This window comes from Mobula birostris, chromosome 13 (genome assembly GCF_030028105.1).
Source record: "Mobula birostris isolate sMobBir1 chromosome 13, sMobBir1.hap1, whole genome shotgun sequence".
In the NCBI taxonomy this organism is placed as follows: Eukaryota; Metazoa; Chordata; class Chondrichthyes; order Myliobatiformes; family Myliobatidae; genus Mobula; species Mobula birostris.
The window spans coordinates 67,436,310-67,459,488 of NC_092382.1; the positions used below are offsets into that span (position 1 = coordinate 67,436,310).

General features: G+C 45.8%; 1 protein-coding gene across 4 annotated transcripts in view; it reads left to right on the plus strand.

The window, feature by feature from the left end:
• The window catches only part of LOC140206921 (uncharacterized), a 30,244-nt gene extending 7,600 nt beyond the window's left edge, over positions 1-22,644 (plus strand). For 2 of the 4 annotated variants that reach the window (XM_072275204.1, XM_072275205.1), the window contains exon 3: positions 7,789-12,695. In XM_072275204.1, the coding sequence (XP_072131305.1) occupies positions 8,108-9,664 (1,557 nt within the window). In that variant the 5' untranslated portion in view covers positions 7,789-8,107 and the 3' untranslated portion in view covers positions 9,665-12,695. The other 2 variants (XR_011888427.1, XR_011888428.1) reach the window with 2 other exon arrangements.
• The last annotated feature ends 535 nt before the right edge of the window (positions 22,645-23,179 follow it).

Here is a 23,179-nt window from a genome sequence, read left to right on the forward strand (position 1 = left end):
ACTTGTGGGTGGGAGGCTACAGAAGTGACATTTTGAGGATGTAGAGTTTGCATGTGCCTGCCAAAATAAAAGTTGAAAGGTAACTGGTGCAGGGAACCTTGGTTTTGAAGAGATATTGAGGCCCCAGATATTTTGTACCTGCAAATGCCTCAGACTTTTGGGTGCTACCAAAACACATTAATGACTGCAATATCAAAATTCCACACACTGAGCTTGTCTGACTTTATTTTTAGTCATCTTCTGTTGGATTCTAAAAACTTCCCAACACTTTTTGCTCCTTTGTTTGCCCTCTCTTTGACTTTTATGTCGGCTTTGGCTTCTCAGTTTAGCCACGGTTGTGTCCTCCTGCCTTTCCAATGCTTCCATTTCATTCGGAAGTATCGATCACTCAGCTTCCGAATTGTTCCCAGAATCTCCAGCCATTGCTGCTCCGTCATCACTCTTACCTTTCTCTTCCAAACAAGTCTGGCCGGCTTCTCTGTCATAGAAACATGGAAAAGTTCAGTACAGAAACAGGCTATTTGGCCCATCTAGTCAATGCTGAAAAAACATTTAAGCTGTCTAATGCCACTACCTGCACCAGGACCATCACCCTCCATACCGCTGCCATCAAGGTACCTATCAAACTTCTCTTAATTGTGAAATTGAGCTCATACTCACCACTTGTGCTGATGTCTAATTCTACACTCTCACGACCATTTCAGTAAAGAGCTTTTCCAAATGGTCCAAATTTTCCAAATGTTTCCTGAGGTCTGAACAACATCTGTCTCAAAACCCCTCCACTCTCTGTTCTGTTATTCAGGCTCCCATTCGCCCTGCAAATTTATTTTGACACCTCCCCCCCCAACCTCCCACCATGCAGCTCCATCACCCCTTTGACTTTCGTCTCCCAGATCAATAAAAAGGAAGCGCATACCAGGTACAGGCAGACAGGAACAAATGAGGTATTTATAGACAATAGACAATAGGTGCAGGAGTAGGCCATTCGGCCCTTTGAGCCAGCACCTCCATTCACTGTGATCATGGCTGATCATCCACTATCAGTATCCAGTTCCTGCCTTGTCCCCATAACCTTTGATTCCGCTATCTTTAAGAGCTCTATCCATCTCTTTCTTGAAAGCATCCAGAGACTTGGCCTCCACAGCCTTCTGGGGCAGAGCATTCCATATATCCACCACTCTCTGGGTGAAAAAGCTTTTCCTGAACTCCATTCTAAATGGCCTACCCCTTATTCTTAAACTATGGCCTCTAGTTGTCGACTCACCCATCAGTGGGAACATGCTTCCTGCCTCGAGCGTGCCTAATCCCTTAATAATCTTATATGTTTCAATAAGATCCTCTAAATTCCAGAGTATACAAGCCCAGTTGCTCCAATCTTTCGACATATGACAGTCCCGCCATCCCGCGAATTAACCTTGTGAACCTACGCTGCACTCCCTCAATAGGAAGAATGTCCTTTCTCAAATTTGGAGACCAAAACTGCACACAGTACTCCAGGTGTGGTTATGAAATACAGGAAATTGAAGTGAACACTTATGAAAGAAATAAAGAAGGCATGAGATTGTCTCAGCAGACAAGGTGGAGGAGAATCCTCAGGGATTCTGCAGATTTGTTAAGAGCGAAAAGATTGCAAGGGAAAAAGTTAATCCTCTGGAAGATCAGAATGGTAATCCATATGAGGAGACAAAATAGATGGGGGAGATTTTTGTTTGCATCCATAATTACATGGGAGACGGACACAGTCTATAGAAGTGAGGCAAAGCAGCATCAACTTCATGGACCCTGTACAGATTAAGGAGGTGGAGGTGTTTGCTGTCTTTAGGCAAATTAGCGTGGATAAATCCCCAGGGCCTGACAAGTTGTTCCCTAAGACCCCGGGGAAGACAAGTGCAGAAATTGTCGGGGCACAAGCACAGATATTTAAATCATTCCAAGTGACAAGGGAGGTGCTGGAGGATTGGAAGACAGCCAATGTTTTTCCACTTTTCAAGAAAGGCTCTAAAAATAAAGTAAAATATTGTATGTCGGTGAGCTTGACATCAGTAGGGGGAAAGTTATTGGAACGTATGTGCAGGAACCAGATATATAAGTATTTGGATAGATGTGGACTGATTAAGGATCGGCAGCATGGCTTTGTGCATGGTAGGTCATGTCTAACCAATCTTATAGAGTCTCTCGAGGAAGTTATCAGTAAAGTGGATGAAGGCAATGCAGTGGATTTTGTCTACGTGGACTTTAGCAAAGCACTTGACAAAGTCTAATGTTGGAGGTTGGTCTAGAAGGTTCAGTCACTCAGCATTCAAGATGAGAGAGTAGATTGAATGAGACACTGTCTTTGGGAGAAGCCAGACTGTGGTAGCAGATGGCTGCCTCTCTGACTGGAGGCCTGTGACTAGTGGTGTGCCACAGGGATCAGTGCTGGATCCGTTGCTGTTTGTCATCTATCTCAGATATCTGGAAGATAACATGGTTAGCTGGAATAAACAAATTTGTGGATGACAACAAGATTGGTGGTGTAGCGGACAGCAAGGAAGACTATCATGGCGAAGTGAGATCTGGACCAGCTGGGAAAATGGTTTGAGAACTGGAAAATGGAATTTAAAGCAGACAAGTGTGAATAGTTGCACTTTGGTATGACCGACCAAGGGAGGACTTTCACAGTGACTGGTCAGGTACGGAGCAGTGTTGTAGAAGAAAGGGACCTGGGAGTACAAGTCCTTAATTGACAGAAAGTGGTATCACAGTAAGATAGAGGCGAAAAGAAAGATTTCAGCCCATTGACCTTCATGAACCAAAGTACTGACAACAAAAGATGGATGTTATGTTGACTTGTATAAGACATTGTTGAGGCCTAATTTGGAGTATTCTTTGCAGTTTTGGTCACCAACCTACAGGAAAGATGTGAAAGAGGTTCAGAGAAAATTCATAAGGATGTTACCAGGTCTGGAGGACTTGGGTTAAAAGGAAACATTGAACAGGTCAGGACTTTATTCCTTGGAATGCAGAAGATTGAGGGGAGATTTGATTGTGGTGGTGGGTTATAGATAGGGTAAATGCAAGCTGGCTTTCTCCACTGAGATTGGGTGGGACTACAACCAGAGGCCATGGGTTAAGGGTGAAAGGTTAAACATTAACAGGAACATGAGGGGAAACTTCTTCACACAGATGGTCATCTGAGTGTGGAATGAGCAGCCAGCACAAGTGGTGCATGCAAGTTTGTTTTCAACATTTAAGAGGTTTGTGTAGGTACCTGGATGGTAGGGATAAGGGAATAGAAAGCTTAAATCAGGGGTCCCCAACCTTTTGTGCATTGCGGACCAGTTTCATATTGACAATATTCTTGCGGATCGGCTGCCCGGTGGGGGGGTGGGGGGGGGCGGGTAGGGTTGTCAACAGACGAGTAGCAGTCAAATACGCTGGGTTTTCCCTGAAAAGACTACAATGACCATGAAGCCTTGCGCGGGCACCAGTGTGCATGCATAACTTGCGCACGCGTGTACGATTTCTTTCTACAAATCGTTTTTGGTGATTCTGCTCGGGGGTGGGGGTGTGTTAATCACGACCAGAATATAGATGATAATTAGCTAATACACTCAATTTTGTTTCTAAAAGGGTTTATCTAACGATTTTAATTTTAAACACACAGCGCATATTTTCCTCGCATGAATATAGTGATAAGTCAATTATCAGGGGAGGACAGGGGAGCTTGAAGTGAATGTTGAACGAACTTCCAGTAGAAGTGGTAGAGGCAGGTTCGATATTATCATTTAAAGAAAGAATTGGATAGGTATATGGACAGGAAAGGAGTGGAGGGTTATGGGCTGAGTGCAGGTCGGTGGGATTAGGTGAGAGTAAGCGTTCAGCACGGACTAGAAGGGCAGAAATGGCCTGTTTCTGTGCTGTAATTGTTATATAGTTGTATAAGTCAATAGCATCATAACATTTTAAGTATTGTTTGGATATTAAACACGCAGCACATATTTTCCCTGTATGAACATATAAAATCATTGCAACACACCAATATCACTGAATCAGTGGGAGCCCTGGGCTTGTTTTCCTGCAACAAGATGGTCCTATCGATGGGTGATGGGAGACAGCAATACTCGAAGGAGATTCCTAATGTCCAGTATATTCCGCAGTTTAGTTTTCATTGCATTCATTGCAGAGATACATTGGAAATGGAAGCAACGTTTTCAGTGCTTTTGTGGCCATCTCAGGATATTCAGCCTTGACTTTGATCCAGAATGCCAGCAGAGATGTTACATCAAACATCAGCCCGCCGTCATTTGCAAGCTCGAGGAGTTGATCTCCTTCCCGCGCTGACATGGGTGACGCGTGGGTAATGACCTCACGTGCATAATGGCTCAACAGTGGACGTGACGGGGAACGAGGAAAGGTGCAGCTGACTCCTATCGCCAAATCATATCGTTTCCTCGCAGCCCGGTAGAACATGCTCTGCGGCCTGGTTCCGGTCCACGGCCCGGTGGTTGGGGACCGCTGGTTTAAATAGTTCAGCACAAACCAGATGCCTCAAAGGGCCTGTTTTTGTGTTTTAATTTTCCATGACTGTGAGAAGAACCTGAAATAATCCAAAAATTCACATTGTCCTTTTAACAGCTGTGCGGACCAACCATTCATCTCAGCAGGAATTTTTTACATGGTGTTAAAACTGTGGCACTTTAAATTAACAGTACATAAAAGAAAATCCCAGCTGCACGTCAACAAAGGCTATTTGTGTGAGAGTGTTTCGGTTACTGTGGGGTCAGGCGCCCATGCAGCTCAGTGGGAACAGGGAATAATAGCAATGGAGAGAGTCAAACTGAGCCAGGTCACAAATTGGAGACGGCAGAAATGCCCCATTCTTATAGAGACATAGATATCGACATAGAATAGTACAGCACATTACAGGCCCTTCGGCCCACAATGTTATGCCAACCCTCGAACCCAACCTCCCATATAACCCCCCACCTTAAATTCCTCCATATACCTGTCTAGTCGTCTCTTAAACTTCACGAGTGTATCTGCCTCCACAACTGACTCAGGCAGTGCATTCCACGCACCAACCACTCTCTGAGTAAAAAAACCTTCCTCTAATATCCCCCGTGAACTTCCCACCCCTTACCTTAAAGCCATGTCCTCTTGTATTGAGCAGTGGTGCCTTGGGGAAGAGGCGCTGGCTATCCACCCTATCTATTCCTCTTATTATCTTGTATGCATCTATCATGTCTCCTCTCATCCTCCTTCTCTTCAAAGAGTAAAGCACTAGCTCCCTTAATCTCTGATCATGATGCATACTCTCTAAACCAGGCAGCATCCTGGTTAATCTCCTCTGTATCCTTTCCAATGCTTCCACATCCTTCCTATAGTGAGGTGACCAGAACTGGACACAGTGCTCCACTTGTGGCCAAACCAGAGTTTTATAGAGCTGCATCATTACACCGTGACTCTTAAACTCTATCCCTCGACTTATGAAAGCTAACACCCCATAAGTTTTCTTAACTGACCTATCTACCTGTGAAGCAACTTTCAGGGATCTGTGGACATGTACCCCTAGATCCCTCTACTCCTCCACACTACCAAGTATCCTGCCATTTACTTTGTACTCTGCCTTGGAGTTTCTCCTTCCAAGGTGTACCACCTCACACTTCTCCGGGTTGAAGTCCATCTGCCACTTCTCAGCCCACTTCTGCATCCTATCAATGTCTCTCTGCAATCTTCAATAATCCTCTACACTACCTATAACACCACCAACCTTTGTGTGGTCTGCAAACTTGCCAATCCACCCCTCTACCCCCACATCCAGGTCGTTAATAAAAATCACGAAAAGTAGAGGTCCCAGAACAGATCCTTGTGGGACACCACTAGTCACAATCCTCCAATCTGAATGTACTCCCTCCACCACGACCTTCTGCTTTCTGCAAGCGAGCCAATTCTGAATCCATCTGGCCAAACTTCCCTGGATCCCATGCCTTCTGACTTTCTGAATAAGCCTACCATGTGGAACCTTGTCAAATGCCTTACTAAAATCCATATAGATCACATCCACTGCAATAGCCTCATCTATATGCCTGGTCACCTCCTCAAAGAACTCTATCAGGCTTGTTAGACATGATCTGCCCTTCACAAAGCCATGCTGACTGTCCCTGATCAGACCATGATTCTCTAAGTGCCCATAGATCCTATCTCTAAGAATCTTTTCGAACAGCTTTCCCACCACAAATGTAAGGCTCACTGGTCAATAATTACCCGGAGTACCCCTACTACCTCTTTTGAACAAGGGACAACATTCGCCTCCCTCCAATCATCTGGTACCATTCCCATGGACAACGAAAACATAAAGATCCTAGCCAGAGGCTCAGCAATCTCTTCCCTTGCCTCATGGAGCAGCCTGGGGAATATTCCGTCAAGCCCCGGGGACTTATCCATCCTAAAGTATTTTAACAACTCCAACACCTCCTCTCCCTTAATATCAACATGCTCCAGAATATCAACCTCACTCATATTGTCCTCACCATCATCAAGTTCCCTCTCATTGGTGAATACCGAAGAGAAGTATTCATTGAGGACCTCGCTCACTTCCACAGCCTCCAGGCACATCTTCCCACCTTTATCTCTAATCGGTCCTACCTTCACTCCTGTCATCCTTTGTTTCTTCACATAATTGAAGAATGCCTTGGGGTTTTCCTTTACCCTGCTCGCCAAAGCCTTCTCATGCCCCCTTCTTGCTCTTCTCAGCCCCTTCTTAATCTCCTTTCTTGCTTCCCTATATTCCTCAATAGACCCATCTGATCCTTACTTCCTAAACCTCATGTATGCTGCCTTCTTCCACCTGACTAGATTTTCCACCTCACTTGTCAGCCATGGTTCCTTCATCCTACCATTCTTTATCTTCCTCACTGGGACAAATTTATCCCTAACATCCTGCAAGAGATCTCTAAACGTTGACCACATGTCCATAGTATATTTCCCTGCAAAAACATCATCCCAATTCACTCCCACAAGTTCCAGCCTTATAGTCTCATAATTTGCCCATCCCCAAATTAAAAATTTTCCTGTCCTCTCTGATTCTATCCTTTTCCATAATAATGCTAAATGCCAGGGAGTGGTGGTCACTGAACCCCAGATGCTCACCCACTGAGAGATTTCTGATCTGACCCAGTTCATTACCTAGGTTTAGATCTAGTATGGCATTCCCCTTAGTTGGCCTGTCCACATGCTGTGACAGGAATCTGTCCTGGACACACTTATCAAACTCTGCCCCATCTAAACCCTTGGAACTAATCAGGTGCCAATCAATATTAGGGAAGTTAAAGTCACCCATGATAACAACCCTGTTATTTTTGCACCTTCCCAAAATCTGCTTCCCAATCTGTTCCTCTGTATCTCTGCTGCTACCAGGGGGCCTATAGAATACCCCCGACAGAGTAACTGCTCCCTTCCTGTTCCTGACTTGAACCCATACTGACTCAAAAGAGGATCCTGCTACATTACCTACACTTTCCGTAGCTGTAATAGTATCCCAGACCTGTAATGCCACCCCTCCTCCCTTTTCTGCCCCCTCTCTATCGCTTTTAAAGCACTGCAATCCAGTGAGACAGGAAGAGCATCAGGGAATTGATGGTCATTCCAGATACCAGCACAGTGCCAGTCAGAAGATGATTTCTCTCTCCAACTTGGGTTCAACCTCACTGTAACAGTGTGATACCAGATCAAACCTTGGCAAGTCAAGTACCCTCATCTGAAACGTTGTCCTACATCCATTAATGGATTTTTAAAATCTTTTTACAGGTTAAAAACAAGAAGGAATTTGTCTCCAGGGATCTCAAACATGGCACACCAGTTTTGCTGTCTCTGTCTAGCTGTTTAAGTGGAGCAAGGGATTCAATCAACCATCCTTCCTGCTCAGACAGTGGGAATGGATTCACTCGGTCATCTCAATTCAAGGTCCATCAGCAAGTTCACACTGGGCAAGGCCATTCACCTGTACTGTGTGTGAGAAAGGATTCATTTGGTCATCCCACCTGTGGACACACCAGTCAGTTCACACTGGGGAGCAGCCGTTCACCTGCTCAGACTGTGGGAAGGGATTCACTTGCTCGTCTACCTAATGGCACACCAGCAAGTTCATACTAGGGAGCGGCCATTCACCTGCTCGGACTGTGGGAGGGGATTCACTTTGTCATCTCACTTACTGACACACCAGCGAGTTCACACTGGGGAGAAGCTGTTCACCTGCTCAGTCTGTGGGAGAGGATTCACTCAGTCATCCCACTTACTGGCACACCAGTCAGTTCACACCGGGGAGTGGCCATTCACCTGTCCAGAATGTGGGAAGGGATTCACTCGGTTATCCCACCTACAGATTCATCAGCGAGGTCACACTGGGGAGAAGCCATTCACCTGCTCAGAATGTGGGAAGGGATTCACTCGGTCATCCATCCTACAGAGTCATCAGCGAGTTCACACTGGGGAGAAGCCGTTCACCTGCTCAGTCTGTGGGAAGGGATTCACTCGGTCATCCAACCTACAGAGTCACCAGCAAATTCACACTGGGGAGAAGCCATTTGCCTGCTCAGTCTGTGGGAAGGGATTTACACTGTCATCCACCCTACAGAGTCATCAGCAAGTTCACACTGGGGAGAGGCTGTTCACCTGCTCTGAATGTGGGAAGGGATTCACTCAGTCATCCCACCTACATATTCATCAGCGAGGTCACACTGGGGAGAAGCCGTTCACCTGCTCGGACTGTGGGAAGGGATTCACTCGGTCATCCATCCTACAGAGACACCAGCGAGTTCACACTGGGGAGAAGCCATTCACCTGCTCAGTCTGTGGGAAGGGATTCACTTGGTCATCCACCCTACAGAGTCACCAGCAAATTCACACTGGGAAGAAGCCGCTCACCTGCTCAGTCTGTGGGAAGGGATTTACACTGTCATCCATCCTACAGAGTCATCAGCGAGTTCACACTGGGGAGAAGCCATTCACCTGCTCAGAATGTGGGAATGGATTCACTCGGTCATCCACCCTACAGAGTCATCAGCGAGTTCACACTGGGGAGAAGCCGTTCACCTGCTCAGTCTGTGGGAAGGGATTCACTCGGTCATCCGACCTACAGAATCATCAGCGAGTTCACACTGGGGAGAAGCCGTTTACCTGCTCATTCTGTGGGAAGGGATTCACTCGGTCATCCACCCTACAGAGTCACCAGCGAGTTCACACTGGAGAGAAGCTGTTCACCTGCTCAGTCTGTGGGAAGGGATTTGTACTGTCATCCACCCTACAGAGTCATCAGCGAGTTCACACAGGGGAGAGGCTGTTCACCTGCTCAGACTGTGGGAAGGGATTCGCTCGGTCATCCCACCTACTGGCACACCAGTCAGTTCACACTGGGGAGTGGTCGTTCACCTGCTCAGAATGTGGGAAGGGATTTACTTGGTCATCTGGTCTCTTGAAACACCAGCGAGTTCACAATGGGGAGAAGCCATTCACCTGCTCAGAATGTGGGAAGAGATTCACTCAGTCATCCAACCTACAGAGACATCAGCAAGTTCACACTGGGGAGAAACTGTTCACCTGCTTAGAATGTGGGAAGGGATTCACTGAATCATCCCAACTACTGGCACACCAGTCAGTTCACAATGGGAAGAGGCCGTTGTTATGAATCCCGAGGTTTCATTTGCTGTGGACTGTCATTTTAAGAGAGAGAGCGAGATTAAGAAGGTGAATCAGTCTGACTTGCAGCTTGTTTGGTTTTAACCAAGGACGCAGACACTCAAAGTCAGACGGAGACAGAGGAAAAATGGAAGGATTGAAAAAAGGGAAATAGTGGCCAAGGGTCACTGTTTAGAACTCTTCTATGCCCACAAGGGTGGGTTAATTATCGATTCAGCGAACATCGAATGTGTGTTTATCACCTCGTTTGATCCATAGGAGTGGATCGGATTTGGGGTACCCTGTGAAGACCACTTACGTGTTATCCCTTGCCTGGGTGTGGTCTGGTAATTCACTGGAAGACGATACCCCTTGTGACAAGTCACTTTAGGCGATAATTTGTAAGTGGATTTGGAACAAAGCCGGATAAAATCTACGGCGACTGTTATCTCATTTTACCACCGTTGAACCTGTGGAATTCGACATAATTGCCTTCTCTCGACATTTACCCGGGATTACAAATATCTCTCTCTCATCACCTATTCCGTGGATGAACTGAATTTTCGTACTTTACCATCACAAGACTCTAAGGCTTGTTTCCCCCGAGCTCAATAGTCTGGAAGTTATATTTACACACATATATACACATAACACTGTTAACTTTTGTTTATCTTTCTGAAGTTACTGTATTATAAGTAGATACTAATAAAGATAGTGGTTTTAACATCAAAACCAAATTCCAGGTGTAGTCTACTGCTGCTGGTTCATTTCTAAAATGTTACGGTTCGTAACAAAATTGGGGTCTGCGTCTAGGATAGGAACAAAATTGGGAGTGTATTGATTAATTATCAATTTCATTGGGGAAATCCTTTTTGGTTTACTTGTGTGTGGAAAATCAGCAGCAATGGATGTCGATAGATTTCTGCAAGCGCCAACCTCTGAGGCGTTAGAGTACGCCAGAAGGATTGACTTGTTGAGAATTGCTAAAAAGTTAGAACTTGCTAAGGTGAAATCGACAATGAGGAGGTCACAGAGGCAGAGGATAATAGCTGAGTATTTTGTATCTGAGGATGTGTTTAAAGTGAAAGGGTTGGAGCTGTTTCCTGAAAGTAAACCTAGTGAGCTTGAGCTCCAGTACAAGTTAGAAAAATTAAAGATGGAGGATGTGGAAAGACAAAGGCAGTATGAGGATAGACAAAGGCAGTTTGAGGCTGAAGAGGCAGAAAAGCAGAGAGAAGAAGCAGAAAGACAGAGGCTGTTCGAGTTAGAAAAGATAGAGAGATCACAGAAAAGGGGTCTAGCTTTAGACTTCGGTGATAAGTTTGAAGCCAGTCAGGAAGTTAAATTGGTACCTCCATTTGACGAGGCAGAAGTTGATAAATACTTTGCTTTTGAGAAGTTTGCTCAGAGTGTAAAGTGGCCAAAAGAGGGTTGGCCTATTCTCTTACAAAGTGTAATTAAGGGGAAGGCTCAGCAACCCTATTCTGCTTTGACAGTTGATGAAGCAGCTGATTATGACACAGTGAAACAGGCTGTGCTCAAAGCTTATGAGTTGGTCCCAGAAGCATACAGGCAAAAGTTTAGAAATTTGAGGAAATCTGTGAATCAGAATTATATGGAATTTGCTCATGAGAAGTTTGTGTGTTTTGACCGCTGGTACACATCTAAGAACGTAAATGATCATTTTAACAGCTTGAAAGAGTTGGTCTTAATTGAAGAATTTGAAAGGTGCGTCCCTGATGACATAAACACATATTTAGATGAAAACGATTCTGCCAGTTTGCAGGAGTCTGCTTGATTAGCAGATGAGTTTGCTTTAACTCACAAGTTTACCCGAATAAGAGCTACCAAAAGAGTATCAGGGATAACCAGGGTAAACCAGAAATTTAAGCTGGGATGAGTGACAAGAGTAAGGATGGAGGGAAGCAGTTGAAGTAGAAATATTTTGTTCTTACTTGTTACTATTGTAAGAAAACTGGTCATGTTATGGCTAATTGTTCCATCCTGAAGAAGAAAAAGGAAAAGGAGACAGTCCCAAATGCCTGTGATCAATATGTTGAAGCACTGATAAACCCACTGGGTTCTGAACATTCTGTTGAGGCTCAGTTAAGGACTGAGAGGTCTGACCGAGTTAAGAAGGGATTTGATCATTTTGTGTCAGATGCGTTTGTATTAGTAAAGGAAGGGTCAACCCGGTACCAGTGAAAATTCTTCGAGATACTGGGGCTCCTCAGTCACTTATATTAGACAGTGTTCTAAAGTTTGGTGATGAGACTGACATTGGTGAGGTAAATCTTATTAAAGGCATTGGGGGTGGCATGGTTTCTGTGCCATTGCACAGGGTAACTTTACAGTCAGGGTTGGTTTCAGGACCTGTTAAGATCAGATTATGCTCCAGTTTACTGGTGGAAGATGTTACTTTGTTGTTAGGGAATGATCTGGCAGATGGTAAAGTTATTCCTGCAGTGCAGTTGACAACTAAGCCAACCACTGATGACCCACAGATGGACTTTAAAGTTTATCCTTCCTGCGCAGTAACTTGAAGTATGGCTAAAAAGTCTGCCAACGCAGGCTGTTCTGTGCAGCACGATTCCGATATCCATGTCAGCCAAAAATTGGGATTCAGTTCATGATGACCTGTCAGGCACTTTTCTGCCTTCATTGTTTCAACAGGATTCAGGTAGTAAGTCTGATGAGAACGTTTTATCTCTGTCTAGGAAGGAGTTTATAGCAGAACAGAACCGAGACCCTGATATTGAAGCTTTAAAAGAAACAGCTCTGTCAGATAATGAGATTGAGAAAGTACCAGTTGGCTATTATCTCAAGGATGGAGTGTTAATGAGGAAGTGGAGGTCGCCTGCTATACCTGTGAGTGAGGAATGGGCAGTTGTTCACCAAGTTGTAGTCCCTAAAGTTTATAGGACTAACATTTTAACTTTGGCCCACGGTATGCCCTGAGGTGGCCATTTCGGAGTGAATAAAACTGTAAACAGGATTATGAAAGAATTTTACTGGCCTAATTTGAGGAAAGATGTTGTGTTCTTTTGCAGAACTTGTCACACTGGTCAAGTTGGATGTAAACCTAATCAGGTCACCCCAGTGGCCCCACTCCGGCCCATACCTGCGTTCGGTGAACCCTTTTCCAAAGTTATAGTGGATTGTGTTAGCCCATTGCCAAAGACTGAATCTGGCCATCAGTGTTTGCTAACTATTATGTGTACTGCATCCAGATTCCTGGAGGCAATACCTCTCAGAAATATTAAAGCTAAAACTGTGGCGAAGGCTCGTACCAAGTTGTTTTACTTTATTTGGTTTACCTAAAGAAATCCAGTCTGATCAAGGAAGTAACTTTACATCTGGATTGTTCCAGCAGGTAGATTATGAACTGGGAGCTAAACAAATTACAGCGTCTGAGTACCATCTGGAATCGCAAGGGGCTTTAGAAAGATTTCATTCTACCCTCTAAACAATGATTAAGACATACCGTGTTGAAAATGGAAAAGACTGGGATGAAGGAATACATTTGCTTTTGTTTGCAGTATGAGAGTCGGGACAGGAATTACTGGGCTTTAGCCCTTTTGGACTTGTATTTGGTCATAGAGTGAGGGGAACTTTGGCCTTGTTAAAGGAACAGTGGATTGATGGGGATGTACTTGTTAACTTGTTAGACAATGTTTTGAAGTTCAAAAATAAAGTACACCAAGCCAGTAGTCTAGACCGGATAGACCAAAGCTTTTTCTCTTCATTCTCTTCATTTTGACCCTCTGTCCACACTGAAACGGTGTTTTCCCCCCTCGAAAACAGAGATTTTGTACAACGCCCTCCTGAGCGTGTAAATTTGAAAACGCCGATTGTGTAGTGCAGCGTGGACGGGCTAAACAGATATTTTTAAAAACGCTGTCATGACGTGCCGGAACAAATGGCGGAAGCATGGCATTTAATTGTTTTCTTGAATGCAACCCCCCACACAACCTAACAATTTCAGAACAGACGGCAACAATACTGAAGCCAGAAAAGTTAGAAATGTACTTACCTAATACTTTGACCCATAGCTTACTGAATAAATAAGTATACTAACTTTGCCCTGTTTTCTGTCCTTGCTTGTGTGAAGGTAGTTTACCTATTTATGCAAGTACTTCTTTTACAATAGATGTGTAACAGCCTAATGTAACATTGTATGGAAATACAAGATAACACTGATGCAGACATGTTTTATACATTTAACAAGGCGCTTTATTTGTCACGGACTCTTCTGGCAATCCACCACCTTACTATTTACCTCAGGAATTGGGCTTCAATCCCCTCGTTTAATTTCCAATCATTCCCAGGTTCCACTACCTACACACACCTGTTTTCCATCAGAAAATGCAGGATAAAGGAAGGCTGTGGAAGCATTGGAAAGGATACAGAGGAGATTTACCAGGATGCTGCCTGGTTTAGAAAGTATGCATTATGATCAGAGATTAGGGGAGCTAGGGCTTTACTCTTTGGAGAGAAGGAGGATGAGAGGAGACATGATAGAGGTGTACAAGATAATAAGAGGAATAAATAAAGTGGATAGCCAGCGCCTCTTCCCCAGGGCACCACTGCTCAATACAAGAGGACATGGCTTTAAGGTAGGGGGTGGGAAGTTCAAGGGGGGTATTAGAGGAAGTATTTTTACTCAGAGAGTGGTTGGTGTGTGGAATGCACTGCCTGAGTCAGTGGTGGAGGCAGATACACTAGTGAAGTTTAAGAGACTACTAGATAGGTATATTTAGGAATCTAAGGTGGGGGCTTATATGGGAGGCAGGGTTTGAGGGTCAGCATAACATTGTGGGCCGAAGGGCCTGTGCTGTGCTGTACTATTCTATGTTCTATGTTCTAAAGACACTGTGATCACAACAAGGAGCTGCCAGTTCATTGGTCGACTCTGGTGTGAGTAACCTCATTTCATGGTTCTTAGGGCCATTAGTTCTAAGTCTAGCATCACTCCTGGATTCTCTCCAAACCCAAGACTTCAGCTAAAGACTCTCCTGGAAACCGATTCCATGCTTGCTACGGCGATAATGCCTTCTGACTCTGTCCCCGCGCCCGTGTTCTGCACTTGGGTTTGTCCACCACCACACTCGTGTAATGTGATTAATGTATTGCTTGTGCAAACAGTCAATAGATGCAATTATCACCTTTGCCCAGTAACTCATTCTATTGCACATGTTAAACACAGAAAAAAATAATACACAAAGACATGGCCAAGGTAAAGGCAAACAAATGAGGTAACAGCAAATGTCACTTTTGCCCAGTGACAAGCCTCATTGCATTTAGTTGTAGCTGTCGTCCCTTACATCGGTGAAGAGACTATGGCTGCAGAAAATGTTTCTGGACAAACGCGCACCAAGTACACCTTTTCTTCTTCGCTTGTTTTCCGTGTGTCTTGAGCATGCCCAGTAGGAGGAGATTCACCCAAATATCCATTCTAATGTGGACGGAGGTATTTTGAAAATCATTGTTTTTATGCCAAACCGATGTTTTCAAAATTATCCTGTCTAGTGTGGACGTAGCCTGAGACTTTTTACAAGCCCAACATGGTCCCAGTTAGGCTAATGAACTTGGTTGTTCTAGAAAACATTGATAACAAGTTGGCTCATCTGCAGCCAAAGCAAGAACAACAGCTGAAGGAATTAATTCTGAAGTTTAAAGATTTATTTCCCGGTGTTCCCAAGCAAACGACGGTTGCAGTACACGACGTAGATATTGGTCAAGCCAAACCGATTAAACAACACCCATATCACATGAACGTAGAAAAGTGTAAATTGGCTGAGCAACAAATTGAATATATGCTGAAAAATGGTATTTTTAGGCCTTCAAAATCAGATTAGAGCTCACCTTGTGTTATAGTGCCCAAACCTGATGGTAGTGTTAGATTTTGCACTGATTATAGGAAGGTAAATGCAGTAACAAAAACGGATGCCTATTCTATCCCTAGGGTGGATGATTGCATCGATAAGGTTGGAAAAGCTAAATTTCTTATAAAGATTGATCTGTTGAAAGGGTATTGGTGTGTTCCATTGATGGACAGAGGTAGAGAAATTTCTGCGTTTGTGACAGCTTCTGGGTTGTATGACTACAATGTTTTGCCACTTGGAATGAAAAATGCTCCAGGAACATTCCAGAGAATGATTGATTCTGTAATTCGAGGGTTAGAACACGCAGTTGCCTATATTGGTGACTTAGTCACAGGGGGTGACATTTGGGAAGAGCATATCTCTGCAGTAGAAAAGCTGTTTGACAGGCTTTCCCAGGCCAACCTTACAGTTAACTTTAGCTGAGAGTGAATTTGGCCATGCCACTGTGACCTATCTTGGCTATGTTGTGGGTCAAGGCAAGTTGGCACCTGTTCAGGCAATTTCTGAAGTTCCTATTCCAACTGGTAAGAAGCCTCTTAGAAGATTTCTGGGAATGGTTGGATATTATCATAAGTTCTGTCAGAACTTTGCAGATATCGCTCTTCCTCTGACTAATCTCCTGAAGAAGGGTGAAAAGTTTGTTTGGACCGAGCCTTATCAGGAGGCATTTGATTGATTGAAAGTTATTGTTTGAGATTAGGTCAATCAATGTAGTGTCATCAGCAAATGTAATTAGCAGATTGGAGCTGTGGGTGATGACACAAGTCATGGGTGCACAGAGAGTAAAGGAGAGGGCCAAGGAAACAACCCTGTGGGGTTTGTGTGCTGAGGGTCAGAGAGACAGAGGTGAGGGAGTCCACTCTTACCACCTGCCGGCGATCTGACAGGAAGTCCAGGATCCAGCTACACAAGGGCAGGGTGAAGGCCGAGGTCTCTGAGCTTCTTGTTGATACTTCACGCCTTCATATGGCTACTGCTCTGCTCATGACTGCAAGGAACTGCAGAGAACTTTGGAGAGCAGAGAACATCAGAGAAACAAGCCTCCCCACCATGGACTCTTCCTACAGTTCCCCTGTCTCGCAAAAGCAGGACATGTACTCAAAGATCCTCACAACCTAGACATCCTTGCTGCAAACCTGCTCCCCCATCGGGGAAGAGATTCAAATGCCTCAAAGGGCGTACCACCAGGCTCAAGGACGGCTTTCTGTCTGCGGTTGTAAGCCAAATGAATGATAACATGGACTCGACCTCACAGTGTAACTTGACGTGACCCTGCACCATATGTCTATCTGCACTGCACTTTCTCTACAGCCATAATGCTTTGTTACAGTTATTGTTTTGTCATATATCAGCTCAATGTACTGTAGTAATGTATCGATCTGTGTGGAAGGTAGGTCAGGCAAGATTTTCACTGTACGTGATGATAATAAACAAATTCCCTATTTTAATCATGTGGAAATATTAGACAGACTGAGCTGCTTTGGAGCCACAGAAGGAAACTTAACTGTTGTAATTTCTGAAGAATGCAAATAAATGGAAAAGGCTTCAATCTCGCATTACGATCTGCGGTGACTGGGATCAGGTGACCGGTGGTGGGTCTCCCATATCAATATCAGAATCAGGTTTAATAGCACCGGCATATATCATGAAATTCATTGTCTCTGCAGCAGCAATAGAACCTAATTCATAACAATAGATTTTAACAATTGTGATTTAAAATAAGAACATACATATTAAATAGTTAAATTATGTAAGTAGTACAACATAAAAATAAACTATTTTAATTGTGTGGAAGTATTTGACTGACTGAGTTGTTGCTTTGGAAATTCTGGAGTGAAGCTTAACTAAACTGCACACATTTCTGAGAAGCTCAGATAAATAGAAAAGGCTAAATTCTCACATAAATGGGTCATACACCCAGAAACATTGGCTGCACTTCAGCAGGTAAAAACAGTGGAATGAAACATGCTGAAAATATTGCAGACAAAAACATATTGTCCACCCACAACGAGAGGACGTGACAGATCCAGATCTCACTGCCTTGTCTGAACAGGCAAAAGATGAAGCTACACGGACACGTAGAGCAGTGACCGGAAGATGCTGCAGATCTGCGGGGAAAATGTGAACAGGAAACGGGATCAGGTAACGGGTGGAGGGTCTCCCACCTGAACCGGTGACTCTGGTCCTCGCCCATCACACGCTGCCCAACCCATCCGCTGCATTTCCCATATTATTCCATATTTACACTAGATACGTATTTAGTTTTTCACTCCATATCTTCCCCGTCCCTTTCCATCCACCTCCAGGTCACAGAGTCACGGGCTCGATTCCCATCCCGGTCCGACACACAATTCAGATGCAAACTGGAAATGTGCAGGTTTCATTTAAATCAGTCTTATGTTCATAAACACTAATTTCCATTCACATTCCTCCGGCCTCACTGGACAGTAACACTGAAACAGCAGATGGTGGCCATTCACCCCCTCTAACCATCAACAAGATGGCGGCTGCTCTCCCATCTCAGTCACGTGTTTCTGCCCGATCCTCATTTCTTCGATCCCTCCGGTCTCCACACATCTGCTGGCCTCTGTTTTATGTCAGGACGATCACTGGGTCTTCACCACCCTCTGTGGTGGGAATTTACAGACATTCACCACCCTCGGAGTGGAGACATTTCCCCTCATCTCAGTCCCGGACAGTCCACCCCCTTTTTCAGAGACTGGGATCCCTGGTTCAACCGGTAATGATGTTGTGCATTTCAATGTGTTCAACTCTCAGTCCTCGATTCTCTAAATGAAAGTGTTAGCGCATTTGATCTTTCTTCATATGATGACCCCACCACTCCAGGGTTCAGTCTGGTGAATCTTCATTGCACTCTCTATAACAAATACTCTCTAACCTCTCTGTTAACCCTCTATGGAATTAATTTCCATCTTCTGCAGCCCCGTGTTGCCCCAACCACTCACCTCCCACCCCTGTCACTATTTCCACCTTCCCACCTCCCCCTCACCTGGACCCACCTCTCACTCCCCAGCTCTTGCCCCATCCCCACCCCTCACCTCTTTTCTCGGACTATTTCCCGTCCACTCTCAGTCCAGAGGGAGGGTCTCGGCCCGAAATGTTGACGGTCCATTTCCCTCCACAGATGCTGCCCGACCCACTGAGTTCCTCCGGCAGTTTGTTCTTTGGTCTGTATAACCCGTGTTAGTGTGGGGAGCGGGATTTTACACCATATTCCCGGTACAATCTCAACAAAACACAAATAATTGTCACTTTGCCCGGACCATCGGCCCCGCTTGCAGGGCAACAGTCTGCCGGTGTTTGCCCCCAATGTGGTGAATCGCCACCACCGTGGGCTCAGACATTTCCACAGATGAGCCCCTCCTGTCCCCACCGGGACAAACATCCTGTCCGCCCCCTCTCTCACCGTCTTCATCCTCTCCCTCCCCGGGGAACCGGCATCAAACCGACGGGCCGAGCGGTCTCCTCCTACCTCTCAGCGATACATCAGACTCCGGCCGCAGGAGACGCTTCACAAACGCCCCAACTTCCCTCGGAGAGAAATGGAAATAAATCAGAAAGCGGACATTTACTTTGGGATTTGTTCCGCTTTGACGGGCAGTTCGCACTGCAGCAGAGACGGGGTAACGCCCTCTCGGCTGGTCCGCCTCCACTATTGGTTGTAACCAGTGATTGACATCGCTTCGCACCAATGGGAATAGCGCAGCTCTGCAATCAGTCCAATTCCTCTGTTGACTGTTCGGGGGGTGGGGCGTAGCTCGAGCTCAGTTGCCGTTAAACCGAAAAAGCTCGAGCACAGCAGCGCGTGTGTGACGTAAGGCACCGTGCTCGTGACAGCAGATGCAGATACGGGGAGACCATGGGTGACGTCAGGCGTGTGGGGGGAGGGGGGCTGCTGTGTGACGTCACGTGAGGGGGAGCGCTTCAGTTTTAAAACACCTTTTGTTGGGTCCGATCTGGAACAACAAAATTAAATTCGGGTTTCATCGGGACCGGATCCGGTGTTGTGAGATGTGTCCGGCTGTGCCGTGTTGTTGGTGGAGTGGGCAGCGGGGTGTTTGTCTCCGGGCTCTCCTCAGCCCCGGTTTTCACTTTGCGACCGAGCCCGGGCCGTGGATCAATTCCTTGTGGTTCTGCAGGGGGTTTGGGGCGAAGGGACAGTCTGTCTGTCTGTCTGTCTGTCTGTGTGGGTCGGGGTTATGAGTGGGTCCCGGGACACATTAACTTGTAAACACCGGACCATCTGGTGAATTGGATCAGACAGCTTCGCTCGCCTGTCCTTTCAGGAAACAACAATTCTCTCTTCATATTAATGACTGTCTAAACTTGCTGTGAACAAGATTATGTGTTACAAGATTGTGAGGTACAGAGTCTAGGACAGCTGTCACCGTCATGGGCTGCGAGTGCAGACAGGGATTGGGGTCACTGAGCTGTGCATCAGAGAAGGACACGGGTTTGTACAGCCTCCTGTGGGGTAGAAATGTCCACACGGTGAATTCGGATCTGCTGGCACATCGGGAGTCTGAAAGGGAAAGGGAATAGGGAAGGGGCTGAGCAGAGAGTTTTAACAGGGGAACCTGTTCAGGGGTGGAGGGGTACAGGAGCTGTCTGATAGATCGTTTTAATTGTTTTTTATAATCTCACAGATGGTGACTGAGGAAGAAGCTTGTTGACGGAGGATACCCGGAGGCGAGCAGCTCAGACACCAAGTGAAGAGTAAACCTGCAACCTCGTGGACAGTGAGGAAATGGTCGGTGGAGGCTTATGAGGCGCTCCAGGGTCGTTTTGAGGTGACAGACTGGCAGGCACTCTGTGAGCCACATGGAGAGGATATTGATGGGTTCACAGAGTGCATCACTGATTTCATCAACTTCTGTGTGGACTGCAATGTTCCGACAAGAACTGTCCTTTGTTATTCAAATAACAACCATGTGTAACAAAGGACATTAAGGACATCCTGAACGCTAAAAAGAGGGCGTTTAGAGATGGAAATAGGGAGGAGCTGAGGGCAATACAGAGGGACCTGAAAGCCAGGATCAGGGAGGCTAAAGACAGGTACAGGAGGAAGCTTGAGTGGAAACTCCAGCAGAACAACATGAGAGAGGTCTGGAAGGGGATGAGGACCATCACTGGGTTTTGGCAAACTAACAACAGAGGAGCTGAAGGCAGTGGGGACAGGGCCAATGAACTTAACCTGTTCTTTAACATTTGACATTGTGACCCCTGCCCATCCCCCACATGAGCCATCTGTTCTCGGCTCCCAACCAACACATATTCCACTCTCCCCTCCTACCCCTCCTCACAGTCCCCCACCCTGCTGTCATGACCATACCCCTCCCCCACACAAAACCACCACAGTGGCCTTCACGACTGAACAGGTGAGAAGACAGCTGAAACGTCTCAACCCAAGCAAGGCTGCAGGACCCGATGGTGTCAGCTCCAGGGTGCTCAAAGCCTGTACCCCTCAGCTATGTGGAGTACTTTGCCATGTATTCAACATGAGCCTGAGGCTCCAGAGGGTTCCTGTACTGTCGAAGACGTCCTTCCTCGTTCCTGTGCCAAAGATGCCATGCCCCAGCGGCCTCAATGACTACAGACCGGTGGCATTGACCTCCCACATCATGAAGACCCTGGAGAGACATGTTCTGGAGCTCTTCCGGCCTATGGTCAGGCCACACTTAGATCCCCTCCAGTTCGCCTACCAGCCCCGACTAGGAGTTGAGGATGCCATCGTCTACCTGCTGATCCATGTCTATGCCCACCTGGACAAGCCAGCGAGCACTGTGAGGGTCATGTTTTTTGACTTCTCCAGTGCGTTCAACACCATCTGCCCTGCTCTGTTGGGGAAGAAGCTGACAGCGATGCAGGTGGATGCTTCCCTGGTATCATGGATTCTTGATTACCTGACTGGCAGACCACAGTACGTGTGCTTGCAACACTGTGAGTCCGACAGAGTGATCAGCAGTACTAGGGCTCCACAGGGGACTGTCTTGTCTCCCTTTCTCTTCACCATTTACACCTTGGACTTCAACTACTGCACAGTCTTGTCATCTTCAGAAGTTTTCGGATGACTCTGCCATAGTTGGATGCATCAGCAAGGGAGATAAGGTTGAGTACCGAGCTACAGTAGGAAACTTTGTCACATGGTGTGAGCAGAATTATCTGCAGCTTAATGTGAAAAAGACTAAGGAGCTGGTGGTAGACCTGAGGAGAGCTAAGGTACCGGTGACCCCTGTTTCCATCCAGGGGGTCAGTGTGAACATGGTGGAGGATTTCAAATACCTGGGAATACGAATTGACAATAAACTGGACTGGTCAAAGAACACTGAGGCTGTCTACAAGAAGGGTCAGAGCCGTCTCTATTTCCTGAGGAGACTGAGGTCCTTTAACATCTGCTGGACGATACTGAGGATGTTCTACAAGTCTGTGGTGGCCAGTGCTATCATGTTTGCTGTTGTGTGCTGGGGCAGCAGGCTGAGGGTGGCAGACAACAACAGAATCAACAAACTCATTTGTAAGGCCAGTGATGTTGTAGGGATGGATCTGGACTCTCTCATGGTGGTGTCTGAAAAGAGGATGCTGTCCAAGTTGCATGCCATCTTGGTTAATGTCTCCCATCCACTACATAATGTACTGGGTGGGCACAGGAGTACATTCAGCCAGAGACTCATTCCACCGAGATGCAACACAGAGCATCACAGGAAGTCATTCCTGCCTGTGGCCATCAAACTTTACAACTCCTCCCTTGGAGAGTCAGACACCCTGAGCCGATAGGCTGGTCCTGGACTTATTTCATAATTTACTCGCATAATTTACATATTACTGTTTAACTATTTATGGTTCTATTACTACTTATTATTTATGGTGCAACTGTAACGAAAACCAATTTCCCCCGGGATCAATAAAGTATGACTATGACAATGACTATGAATCAGGAATTGAATTGAATTGACTTTATTTCTTACATCCATCAGGAGTAAAAATCTTTACATTAGGACTCCATCTAAATGTGCAACGTGCAATCATAGTAATTTATAATAGTTTATAATAAATAAAACAGACAATGTAATATAGATTACACTCAAATCAGTGTGAGTTCATCAGTCTGACGGCCTGGTGGAAGAAGCTGTCCCGGAGCCTGTTGGTCCTGGCTTTTATGTTGCGGTACCGCTTCCCGGATGGTATCAGGAGAGTGACAGTGATGTGATTTCCTGTGTCACGGGTACAGACAGTCGTCTCAAGTGAGGAGTTTGTGTGGAGATGCAGCTTCTCTGGAGGTGGAGGAAGAAGAACACACCAACAGGTGGAACCAGCTGTGGGAAGACATGGTTTGTCAGGTCTGAACATGAGCTGAATGTACCACAACCTTCAGACTGAATCAGAAAACCATTCTGAGGGTATTTGAAATGTCAGAATCAGGGGAGATGTGATCACATGTGCAGAGGGCAGGGGTTGTGTCTCCATCAGACCCTCAGTGAGATGGTTCAAGTTACAATGTACAGGGATGAAAGCACAGTGTTTGGGGCCGGATTTAATCACTGATTCTTACACAGTGACAGGGTTAGTTTTGCTGTAAGGAAGCAACATTAATGGAAGACGCAGGGACTTCATCAATTGCC